The sequence below is a fragment of the Periplaneta americana genome, chromosome 14 (genome assembly GCF_040183065.1).
Source record: "Periplaneta americana isolate PAMFEO1 chromosome 14, P.americana_PAMFEO1_priV1, whole genome shotgun sequence".
Taxonomy (NCBI): Eukaryota; Metazoa; Arthropoda; class Insecta; order Blattodea; family Blattidae; genus Periplaneta; species Periplaneta americana.
Genome location: NC_091130.1, coordinates 93,940,413 through 93,953,121, shown reverse-complemented (window position 1 = coordinate 93,953,121; position 12,709 = coordinate 93,940,413). Strand labels below are relative to the sequence as shown.

At 34.4% G+C, this 12,709-nt stretch overlaps 1 protein-coding gene across 5 annotated transcripts in view; it reads right to left on the bottom strand.

The window, feature by feature from the left end:
* The window catches only part of Ttd14 (TRPL translocation defect 14), a 315,039-nt gene that overhangs the window by 24,948 nt on the left and 277,382 nt on the right, over nt 1–12,709 (bottom strand). For all 5 annotated transcript variants that reach the window (XR_011335927.1, XM_069845769.1, XM_069845766.1 and 2 more), the window contains one exon: nt 7,529–7,736. Coding sequence is in view for 4 of the 5 variants with exons in the window: in XM_069845769.1 (XP_069701870.1) it covers nt 7,529–7,736 (208 nt within the window). In the remaining variant the exon portion in view is untranslated. The remainder of the gene's footprint in view (nt 1–7,528; nt 7,737–12,709) is intronic.

The following is a 12,709-nucleotide window of genomic DNA, read 5'->3' as shown; positions in this document are numbered from 1 at the left end:
AACATAAATATATACAACATATGCATTAATATTAACAACGTGCACAGTAAATGAAAAGGTAATTGATTGTGACCATATTATACATTATGTGCATATGCTTTGTTACAATGAATTACAATACACATTTTGAACTTTTCAAATGAAAAAGATCTTCTATTCTCCTCCAGACATGATCTGTATTGGGAAAAACTTCTCTCTACGTCACATGACGTGACGGGGACAAATTTAAACCAAGAGGAGGTATTAGTGTTTCCTTTATGTGGGTTAACATTTTGGTCTCCTCTAGAACCTTCTTGTTCATCTCGAATGGTACAAAGAGTAGAAAATCCTACATTTTTCTGGAGAACGCATTTTAGTTTCTGTTGCACCTGTAGAAATATTCCATCTTTAGGTTAACTCTTGGCATAGATAATTCCTCTACGAGTCTGATCGCTTGTGCCATTTCCATATTCTGTCTCTCTAAATAAGTGATATATCTTGATAGGCTAGTTCCCCGAAATTATTTGCAATGAACTTGATATTACTTAGTATAATTCGTACTATTTCCTCGTGTGCAGTTTTGTTGCTTCTTTGAACGTCGAACTGCACTCGAGGAAACTGAACAGACTCTAGCTGTTCTGATACAATGCTTGTTTTATTGAAGCATTTTGTTCGTCTTCAAGGACATTTAGTATTGTAACAATCTGATGGTTGTATTTTGCATAGTACAGGACAGCATCCAACCAAGTACCCTATCTTGTCACAATAAGTTTGGGAGGTAAAGGGATGTTGGTTCTGTTCTCTAAAGGTTTTTAGTCTTGCACGCGATTTCAGAAATATTTTCTAGGTGAGAAATGAAAATGTCTACATCTGGAAAAAAGGATCTTACACTTTCAGCAACTCTATGCAGACAATGTGCAATGCACATCACATGCACCAATCTTGGGTACAGCTGCTGTATTTTCTTACCTGCCTTTTGCATATATGCAACCCCCTCCTTGGCCAACATTTCTTTGACAGCTCTAAAATATTCAATCTATCTTCTGAGAAATCACATATATAAAGTAAATTAATAGCACAACAATACGGAAAGATATTCATAAAATTGTACGCATTTACTAGGTATTTGTATATTTGATATACTTTGTCCTTCAGGGCAACTCCTATTTTAGGGGAAGCTTGTTTAAATAAAATAAAATAGCAAAAGACAATGGCTTCAATATGACAATTGATAGAATTATTTCGTGTTTAAAACAAAAGAAACACTTGAAAACCTTCACAAACTTGTCTAATATTAAAGAGAAAAAAGATATTACTTTTGTTTATTCTAAGAAATATACATACAATACTGCTTGTATTAAAAAAACTCAATTTCAATATTTCATATCGAACCAACAATTCCATCAATACATTTGGTAACAGTAATATCAACAAATTCAATTCATCAGGTAGCCTATATACAAATTAAGTTCATATGGTACATTTAACCAAAGGTTCCAGGTTCGATACCAGGCCCCGGAACAATTTTCCCTCAAAATTATACAAATTAAGTTGTCAATTTCCAGATTGCAATGCCACGAATGTAGTCAAACAGGTAGGTAGGTAGGTATAAAGAACACAGAAACATTTTCCATGATATTCCCCATTCAGCTTTTAGTGATCACGTATATATATATATATATATATATATATAAATATATATACACATACTAGCCGTACCCGTGTGCTCCGCTGCACCTGTTAGAAATAAATATAAAGTAATTACATAATTAAAATAGGACGTTTGATCAAGGGAACATTCGTGTTTGTTAGAAGGATAAATCGTTTAATATGTTACTTAATTGAAATTGTATTTAAATAATTAAATTGAGATCATTTTGGTCCAGAGAGCACTCATTTGGTGCAATGACAATTCCTTTAACATGTTTCTTATTTGTTATTACACGCAATAGTTTAATGAAGATTGACATATCATTTAGTTTTAATGTGTAAACTTTATACTACTTGCTATATGGTTCCATTGAATTATGGTAATAACTTAATTTTAACCCTTGTTTTCTACGTCTTCAGTAAATGGCGCTTGACCTACTATGATTCTGAAACCTTCAAATAACTTAAATAGTAATACAGCATAAACAGTGATATGTAATTATATTTCTTTTTTTCGAAAATGTAAGAATTCACAATCTCCTATGTACCAAAATATATAATACATTAATTAGAGCTTACCCTGAGCTAAGTACACTTAACACACATAGATTTAAGAAACAAATCAGATTAATTATTTAATTGTTTAAGCTAATTGAGTTAAAAATTGTTACTCTAATATTCATGTACTTCTGTATTTTCTGTTTGTATATAGACCCTGTTATTACATGCTGTATGTATTTTACCATTTATTAATGTTATTGCGCTCAATGAACTCTCGTAATTTTGTGATATATTTTGTATAACTGATCTGAACTGCGCCCGAGCACGAGCTTCTGCTCTTTCGGGCTGCAATGCCTAATGTAGCTCAAGTGTATAGAATTAATAAATATTATTATTATTATTATTATTATTATTATTATTATTATTGCCATGGAATGAATAAATGTGTTTTTTCTTCCAACTCAAAAATTTTATATTTTGCACATGGGAATTACTGCAGGAACAACAACACTACAATCTGAGGCGGTGGTGAAAACGTATTGTATTGTTATTTTAAGTCTATCAGACCTACCAAATTTTGCATAGAATAAAACTTATAGGAAATCGTTTTTAAAGAAACTTTTGTTATGTAACATTTTTCACAAAAAAAGCAATAATAAGCGAGATATTTCGATTTAATTCAGGTCCCATTAAATGAAGTATTTTGAATGCCATATAGCCCAAAATCTAAATTACAACGAACTTAATTTATATTTCAATTTTCATCGTAATCCGTTCAGCCATTATCGCGTGAAAAGGTAACAAACATCCAGACAGACAGACATATAAACGAAAATGTCAAAAAAGCGATTTTCGGTCTCAGGATGAATAATTATACATGTTAACACCAATTATTTTTGGAAAAGCGAAAATTACCAGAAAATTTTCGGTTACATACTTATTATTATATTATATAAAAAGTGCGTTGATAACGGATGTACTCCGATAAGAAAGTTTTTAATTTGTTGTGGGGGCTCTTGAATCTCAGAAGCAACAACTTTTACAACAGCGCAACATAATGTGCTTGGCTCATTACCCATTTTTTTTTGCATTGCATTTATTTAGTCTATTTTATGTATTTTAACACGATTCGATTGAGCATAGTTAAAATTTGAATTATAAAATAATGGATTGCTAAGCTAACGTACTATTACTGCATACTAAATCAATACACTCTCGTTGTTCGTTAATTCTCTGAGATTAAAATGAGTGTGTACATAAATATTATTTTAAGAAATACAGAAAACGAATGTACAAAAAAGCCTATCAAATTTTCTGTGCATAGGAAGCTATTTTAATCTTACCTGTCCTCGATTTACTAAGAAGTTACTGTAATAACATTATAGCAGTATGTCCATCTAGAGAAACTACACTTTCCAATGGTGAAATAATAATTAATTATACAAATCGGTTAATTTAGCTTCCGATATTACTTCATACAAACACAGAAACATTGTCTGTAGGCTAAGTTTAATAGCTTTCGATTGTTGCTGTCCAAGGCCCCTTTTTCGATTGTTGTTGTCCAAGGCCCCTTATAGACGAAGTCATTTGTTATTTCATTGCACCGTCTTAGATGGTGTTATTTTAATTTTAAAACTCATTTATTTCATTAAATATCAGTCCTATCAAAATTTTGTAAAGAATAAAACTTATCAGAAATCATTTTTAAAGAAACTTTTGTTATGTAACATTTTTCACAAAAATCAATAATAAGCGAGATATTTCGATTTATTTAATTCAGGTCCCCTTATAACCCCCCTTTTAAATAACGTATTTTGAATGCCATATAGCCTAAAATCTAAGTTACAACGAACTTAATTTATATTCCATTTTTCATATAAATCGGTTCAGCCATTATCGCATGAAAAGGTAACAAACATACAGACAGACATACAAACAAAAATGACAAAAATGCGATTTTCGGTTTCAGGGTGGTTAATTATATATGTTAGGACCAATTATTTTTGGAAAATCGAAAATTACCAGAAAAATTTCGGCTACAGATTTATTATTAGTATAGATATACCGGGCGTTTCAGACCACCCGTATCAGCCTTTTTTCTCGAAAACTATATGATACTGGTTGTTCAAAAAAAATTTTGATAACCAAAACCCATGTAAAGAATCGGTTGGTGGCAGTACCATTTCCCGTAACAAACCGGAAGTAGGTATACCTATGGTCAACTTTGAAATTTCAAATGAGAACATGGGTCATTGAAGGTGCCATTGGAAACTACTTTTAAAAAGAAACAACTTTTACTGAAACTTTTTTTTTCTAACTTTTATTGTTTATTCACAAAGCAACAAAAATTGTATTTCCTGAGAAATGTTGTATATTGTTTATGTACATACACTCTTCATAGTAAGTGTTCAAAATGTCCGCTATCCTGTGCAAAACAATGTTCTGATCTCCTCCTATCATTGCACAGAAAACTACAGCACAGCTGAGAGACACACATGGTGTGGCTTGTCTAATTCTTTGTTTCATGTCTTCTCTAGTTCTTGGACGCACCTGGTAGATCATGTCTTTAATTCTCCCCCACAAAAAGGATTGCTCATGACTTAGGATTGCATCATAATACAGTGTTTAGAATTCTCAAAGACAACAAATTTCATTCATACCATATTTATTTCCATCAGGAACTTGGGGGACATGACTTCCAGACTTGTGTTGATTTCTGCAACTGATTTCCAAACACGGACCATGATTTCGAGCTAAGAATTCTGTGGACTGATGAAGCAACTTTCAAAAGTAATGGTCCAGTGAATTTCTACAATTCCCATTACTGGTCTCTGGTTAATCCACACTGGCTACATGAAGTGGATTACCAGCAAGTGTGGAGCCTCAACACATGGTGTTGTCTCCTCGGACACAGAGTCATAGGACCATACCTTTTTGAGGACAACTTGAATGGTAGAACGCACGCTTCCTCCGAAACATTTTGCACCAGTTGCTTCATGATATTCCCCTTGCGCTTCAGTTAACGACGTGGCTTCAGCAGGGCAGCTGTCCGGCTCACTTTTCACGTAGAGCTCGATATGTTATTAACTGGTTATTCCTCTACGGTGAATTGGACGAGGACCAGTAGCTTGGCCTGCCCGATCTCCTAACTTCGCTCCAAATGACTTCTTCTTGTGGGGGAAAATTAATATCCAACAACTAGAGAAGACATGAATCAAAGAATTAGAGAAGCCTTTATGTCTCTCAGCTGTGCTGAAGGTCTCTGTGCAATCACGGGCGTTAGGAGGAGATCAGAACATTGTTTTGCACAGGGTGGCGGACATTTTGAATATTTACTATGAAGAGTGTACGTACATAAACAACATACAATATTTCTCAGAAAATACCATTTTTGTTGCTTTGTGAGTAAACAATAAAGTTAGAACAAAAAAGTGTCAGTAAAAGTTGTTTCTTTTTAAAAGTAGTTTCCAATGGCACCTTCAATAACCCATGTTCTCATTTGAAATTTCAAAATTGACCACAGGTACACCTACTTCCGGTTTGTTATGGGAAATGGTACTGCCACCAATCGATTCTTTACATAGGTTTCAGTTATCAAAATTTTTTATGAACAATCAGTATCTTATAGTTTTCGAGAAAAAAAGGCTGATACAGGCAGTCTGAAATACCTGGTATATATATATATATATATATATATATATAAAACTTGGTTATTTTAACGATGCTGTATCAACTACGAGCTTATTTAGCGTCGATGGGATTGGTGATAGCGAGATGGTATTTGGCGAGATGAGGCTGAGGATTCGTCGTAGATTACCTGCCTTACGGTTGGGGAAAACCTCGGAAAAAACCCAACCAGGTAATCAGCCCAAGCAGGAATCGAACCCGCTCCCGAACGCAACTCTGGATCGGCAGGCAAGCGTCTTAGCCAACAGAGCTATGCCAGTGGCCTTTACGTATATAAAATCAACATCATTTTACAGATATAAACTCTGATATGAAAATCTTGCACATAAACAAGAAAGGAAAGATGTTAAACATTTTAGAATCTATTGAAATATACACAAACCCTCACAATCTTAATGAAAAAGTCATTTAGGAAAAAAACATCCTATTTGATCTACATATTACTTCAGAATTTAAATAGAAAAAATAATGTAGTTACAGAATCAACATAATTCCTGACACAACTTATGCAATAGTCAGTCCACATCATGTCACACATGAAGATAAACATCTGAAATTGATCTGGTGAGTCAACCAATCAAGTTGTACTATTGCCCATTATTCGTCTTTTTTTATAAAAGATCTTATGTAATTTTCTTCATTTACGATAATTCAAAATATATTACAAGATGTAAAATTTCAAATTATTTTATTTTAGTTAGTTCGCCTCTCCAGTAAAAAAAAGCAAAAGTGGAGTTGTCCAACTTTGATACCAAGTTCCTCATATGTTCATACAACTGTTATGATTGTTTATTATATTTTAAGACCACATTTCACTATTTAGGCCATTGCTATAACAGATTTCTGGTGGTTGCGCCATAATACAATACAAGCAGGGAGAAAAGTAATATTCACTTTTCCTTTCTTTTTTTTTTTTTCTAACCTGCGCAAATGTAGTAGACCAAGCCAAAATAAATACATAAAATTATTGAATACAAAAGAGTGAGTAAAATGCGAAAAATTTTTTCTGCCCTTAATTTTCGCGCCCCTGGGCCTACTGTCCGTAGTCTAAATCCGTCCCTGTAAGTAGACCTAATATCACTGCAGACTTTACAGAATGATAAGCCTTCACTCTAGCAATGAGCTACAAGTAGAGCTAAGTATCCATTTTGCTATCTAATGTCTACCATAAAATATTTTCGTGTTCTCAGTTGAATGTAAAACAATATCACATCAGTGTTTAAGAAAAAAGGCGTGATATGCTTGAAAAACTACATCATTAACAAAGAGAGCAACAGCTTTCCACATCAGAGTCGGTAGTTCATACCACAGCATGACTGAATGGAGTTTTAGTGGATATGATGACAATGTTGGGAGATTACATTATTCTCTGTATATTCTACATTCCATTGCTACAATTCCATCACTTCCTCATTCATCATCATCATCATTATTCTGGTGCAATGTAAATCAATCTTCATGTGGAGCACTGTGGACAACATCTACAAGATGATAAAGTTATCTACAATATCAGTGCATTTCTCTTAAAGAGAGATACTCAGGTCAATGATAATTATGTCAAGTATCAGTGTTGACAGGTCTGATGAACAATCCAGTAAACAATTTATTATAAAGAGAGATTAGGTAAAATAAGGGTAACCATATGAGCCAGCTTTTCTGCTAAGTTACAAAACAGAAATCCAATAACTCACACTTCACTAACAACACTTACCTAGGATGACATGGTTCTCTATAGACGTCCAACTGAAAGTACTGGTTGTTTACAAGAAAGCAACGCCTTTTCTTGAAAATTGTAAAGTGTGAATCATCCCGCTGAGCAAGCATATTCATGTAGTCCCGATGAGTGAGCTGTGTTTTCACTTCAACCACCTGGTTGCGGATCTTTGGCTTGCGAATGGTATGTATGTAACTCCAGTGACCTGTGTAAACAAATTCCTCATGTAAATATTATAAAATATTTCATACTTAATTTACACTTATATAACCTTTGCAAAACCTTCACAGGCAATATGCATTTTTATGGACCAGATTTGACCGGTTTAATTAAATCTTGACCTAAATCAATTGACTTTAAAAAAAAAGCTCATAGATTTTTGTATTAATTATTCGTATGTTTTTTTCTTCAAGTCCGGCTATTATCTTATTTTCCAATCCTTTTACTGGACCAACAATAACTATTTGAATTTCAACATAATAACCAATGTCAGTTGCTTCTTTCTACTGATTCAAGAAGATATGAACAATAATATTTCTTCTTGTAAAGAGAGGGAGTCGGTCATGTCACTTTCTTGGGTATGGGCCAAAAATTAAGATTCAGATCCAGTTTGACAATGTTTTGAAATAATTAAAAGGATTTTAGAAAAGTGAAGTGCAAGAAATGTGTACATGGCATTTAAAGTAAAAGATCAAGTGGAAAGAATGAAGAAACATTTATCCAAGTGTTCCTTCACAATAAAGATGACTGTGGATGTGAAGTAGGACCAGGTAAGCAGTATGCACATCACTATCTTAGGTGAAAGTGTCAAAAGGGAAAATGCATGTGCAGTTACTGAACTTAATTTCAGTGTAAACCCTTATATCAAGATTGCCCAGAAATTAATGCACCACAATGTTAGACATATCAAATTTCAGCAATGTGTGTGTTTGTGTGTGTGTGTGTCTTTGTCTAATGGCTACCCACTTCACTTGTGTGATTCGAGTTCCGCATAGTGCGGATAGATGGCAGGACTGTAACCCATTTTCAATTTGTACATCAGTTTGGTGGGCCACGCTGTACATGATGTGTATCTATGAAGAGTTATGTCATGTACTAAGGTGAGTGTATGTGTAAGTGTTCGTGTAAGTGTAATGTAGGGAATGGGTGAGGAAGATGAGAAAGGGAGAAGGGGAAACCTGGTGCCGGCACATAGTCTACTCCTATCAAATAGCACCAAGCGGGCCGCCAGGCTTAATGTCCCCATCCAATGGACAAATCACTATCAACAGTGACATACGCCTTCTCTTCATATTGTGGAGAGACTTGGGATTTGACCCAGGCATATTGGTGCACAATTTAGCGATTAGAAGTTGTGCACCGCTATCTCTCCTAGTCCAGAGGTAGAAATTTTACATTAAAATTTCTGACCTCGCTGGGAATTGAATCTGGGCTGGCTAGTCTGAAGGCAGACACACTGCCACAGAGCTAACTCAGCAGACTATTTAAGCAATGTTATCTGGTGGAATAAGCTGTAACTCCTTTTATAAAAATAGGAAACTTATGTTCCTAACATTGTTGTGAGTTGAGAAAAAGAAATTGATGCATTACTAAATTGGCAATCTTGATATAAGGGATAACACTGAAATTGAGTCCAGTAACTGCACATTTATTTTCTCTTTTGACACGTTCCCCTCACACAGTGATATGCATATTACAAAAGCAGTGGTCGATATGAAGTACAAACTTTCAGCTGCAATGCTTTAAACTTAGGGAAAATACAAGATTTCAATAAAAAAATATAAAAATAACGAACTATCATTAAAATTAGCTAATAATACCCAAAATTCTATTTCAATTAATTACATCCATTCATTAATTACATTAAATTTTATTATTTTTACTTTTTCGTGAATTTGCGAACAGCAAAATTCCACTGTCTGTTTCTAGTCATGTTCCAACCCTAAAAGCAAGTAAGAAGGCTGCATGAGTGACTGAAAATAGTTGAGGAGATAAAGAAGAATCCTGGAGAAAAGGATGTTTTAGGTTAGCTCCAAGCACTCTAAACTCCATCTACGCAAAGCAGGACATAATACGAGAACAGAATGAAAAATCTAATGCCAGTAAGAAAAGGAAAACGTGTAGGAAATCTATGTTCGTCAAGTTGCAAAGTGTACTCTAAACGTGGTACCAGCAAACATGAGTATCGAATATTCCAGCTGATGGGACCATTCTTTGCAAAATGGCGAACAAGACTGCTGTGCAGCTGAACATCGAAAATTTCAGTGCAACCAATGGCTGGATAACCAGGTTCAAGAAGTGGCATAGCCTGGTTTACAAGAAATTAGCCAAAGAAACTGCTGCACAGACACATGGATGTAAACATCACCATTTTCGTTGGAGAGCTACAAACTATGCGACATTTTCAACACAGATGAAACAGAGCTCTTCTTCAATATGCTACCAGTTAGGACCTTTGCTTTCAAAGGGGAGTCTTGTCATGGCGAAAAAAACGATCTAAAAACCCCATAAAACAAATGTATTGTTTACCTCCATTTAAGGCCCAAAGCCACCCCTCTCTCCAACCACCAACCAGCCACTGAATATCCATTTTCTTGGAAATCTGGTTTTCAGGTGAAGCTGATTTGAATAATTTCAAGGAAAAATTGTTCCGGGGCCGGGTATCGATCCCGGGACCTCTGGTTGAACGTACCAGCACTCTTTCCAACTGAGCTACCCGGGAACTCCACCTGACACCGTCTCAACTTTTCCCTTTATATCCACACAACTCGCGTGGGCTGACGAAACGCCAGAGACCCACATCGAGTGCACACATTCTCTGCGTGACTTGGAATTGTGGTTTTCTGTTAACATACACAGTGACATATATATATATATATATATATATATTGCAAATCTAGTCTTTCAGGTAAGGCTCCCTGTAAAGCAGATTTGAATAATTTCAAGGAAAAATTGTTCCGGGGCCGGGTATCGATCCCGGGACCTCTGGTTGAATAATTTCAAATTATTATTCATATTATTCAAATCAGCTTCACAGGCAGCTATACCCTAAAACCAGATTTGCATAATACATGTTACTGTTTGTTAAGAGAAAACCACATTATTCAAGTCATACAGAGTTTGTGTGCATTCAATGTTGGGTCTTTGTCGGTTTGTCAGCCCACTTTGAGACATGTGGATATAAAGGGAAAAATTGAGTCGATGTCTTGTAGAGTTCCTGGGTAGCTCAGTCGGTAGAGCGTTGGCGCGCTCAGCCAAAGGTCCCGGGTTCGATACCTAGCCCCGGAACAATTTTTCCCTTGAACTTATTCAGCCATTTTCTTAATCATACTCCTTTAAGTGATCATATTTCAAAATTAAAGTACATTAGTATAATTTTACAGTGAAGTATTTAATGCATTAAATATATTCTGAGAACTTGGACAATAAGACTGTACTGAATCCTCAAAGATTAAAATTAAATTTGGCAATGTTCTTAACTATTCGTGTGTAATGTCTAATCCTTTAATCTTCTAAGCAATGTGGGTATTTCTAGCAAGAAAGAAGATGTTGTCAAGGGTTGTGTCTGCTACACACAGCCTTCAGGAGCTTACCACGAACTACCTTTACAGTACTTGCTCTCTTGTTTAACAGTTTAATTTCTTCTAGCATTGTGTAAAGTTGTGAAAATGAACATGAAATTAAAATCCTCACTCTATTGTTACCAGTATTAAAAGCTTTACAAGAAACTCGTCTTAAAATAAATGTTGACAAAACAAAATATATTGTGTTTACTCTAATTTAAATGTAAGTAACAACATCACAATTAATACAGTACAGATGAAAAAATAACGAGTTTAACTATTTAGAAACATTAATTACTGAACAACAGGAATTTTGCTCCCACTTAAAACAATATGTCCCTTATGGTTTGATGTGTGCCGAATCCGAAAATGCATATCTCTTCTTCGTATCTCTTTTAAGATATACTATGATTTCACTTTTCAATAAGTGCTCTCCCAGGAAACACCTGGCGTGGGTTGGGGGTATAAACCAAAACAAAAACTAATGCATTTTATGAGTTTATGACTTATTTCCGGTTTCTTATGGTTGTTGGCATGTTCTTTTGTACTTCTAATAAATAAACAGATATTGGTCCCTTCTATTAAGTAAATTTCATAACAGTTCAAATTGAGGTCTATGCAATGAACAAACAAGGGTGGTTTTCAGTATTTAAAGGAAAAATTGACCAGTTTGAGTGAAAGCAAATTAAAAGAGGGCATTTTCATTGGTCCACAAATTCACAAAGTAATAGCTGATCCTTTGTTTGAGGAAAAACTTTCCGTTACAAAAAGAATGGCATGGCATGCTTTCAAAGATGTTTGCTCAAATCTCCTTGGAAATTCTAGGGCAGAGAACTACATAGAACTTGTTGTGGAAACCATGTTAAGTGCATATGACAAAATGGAGTTTAATAAAATATGTCTCTCAAATTACACTTTTTACATTCTCATTTGGATTTCTTTCCTCCTAACTTTGGAGTGGTAAGCAATAAGCATGGGGAAAGATTTAATCAAGAAATATCTGAAATGGAAAGGCAATATAAAGGAAGATCATCATCCAGCATGCTTGCAGACTACTGTTGGTTCCTTCTAAAATACAGTGCTGGGTTTAGTTATAAACAGAAGTCATCCAGAAAATTATTTTAAATGTAAATTCAAATTTCTGGGTTTTTCTCGAAATATTTTTATTGTTGTTCTGTTTTAAATTATGTAACATCATTTTTGTATCCAGTACATATTTCTCAAGTATTATGAGGAATTTTGAATTCCTAATGTGTTGTAATTTTATCAGTAGCAGTGAAAAATTAAAAACAAATAAATTTTGTCATAAAAATTCAATTCATTTTCCCCGGAAAATAGTATGTGATGGGGCAATCTGGATTTTATATTCAGATTTAGGGCACACATATTAGTAATATTCACCTATTTTTAATTCAGAGTAAGACAAAAAGTAAACATTTGTTGTTCAGTGTATTTATGACAATAATGTAAAACAAGAAATTAATGCCAGTATACAGGAAGTAAATACATGTTATTATGCTTTATCCTGGGAGGGGTAAAAGTAGAAAGTAGAAGAATAAAGTGCATAAGATTTGCTGATGATATGGCATTGCTAGCAGCATGGGACGAAGATAAA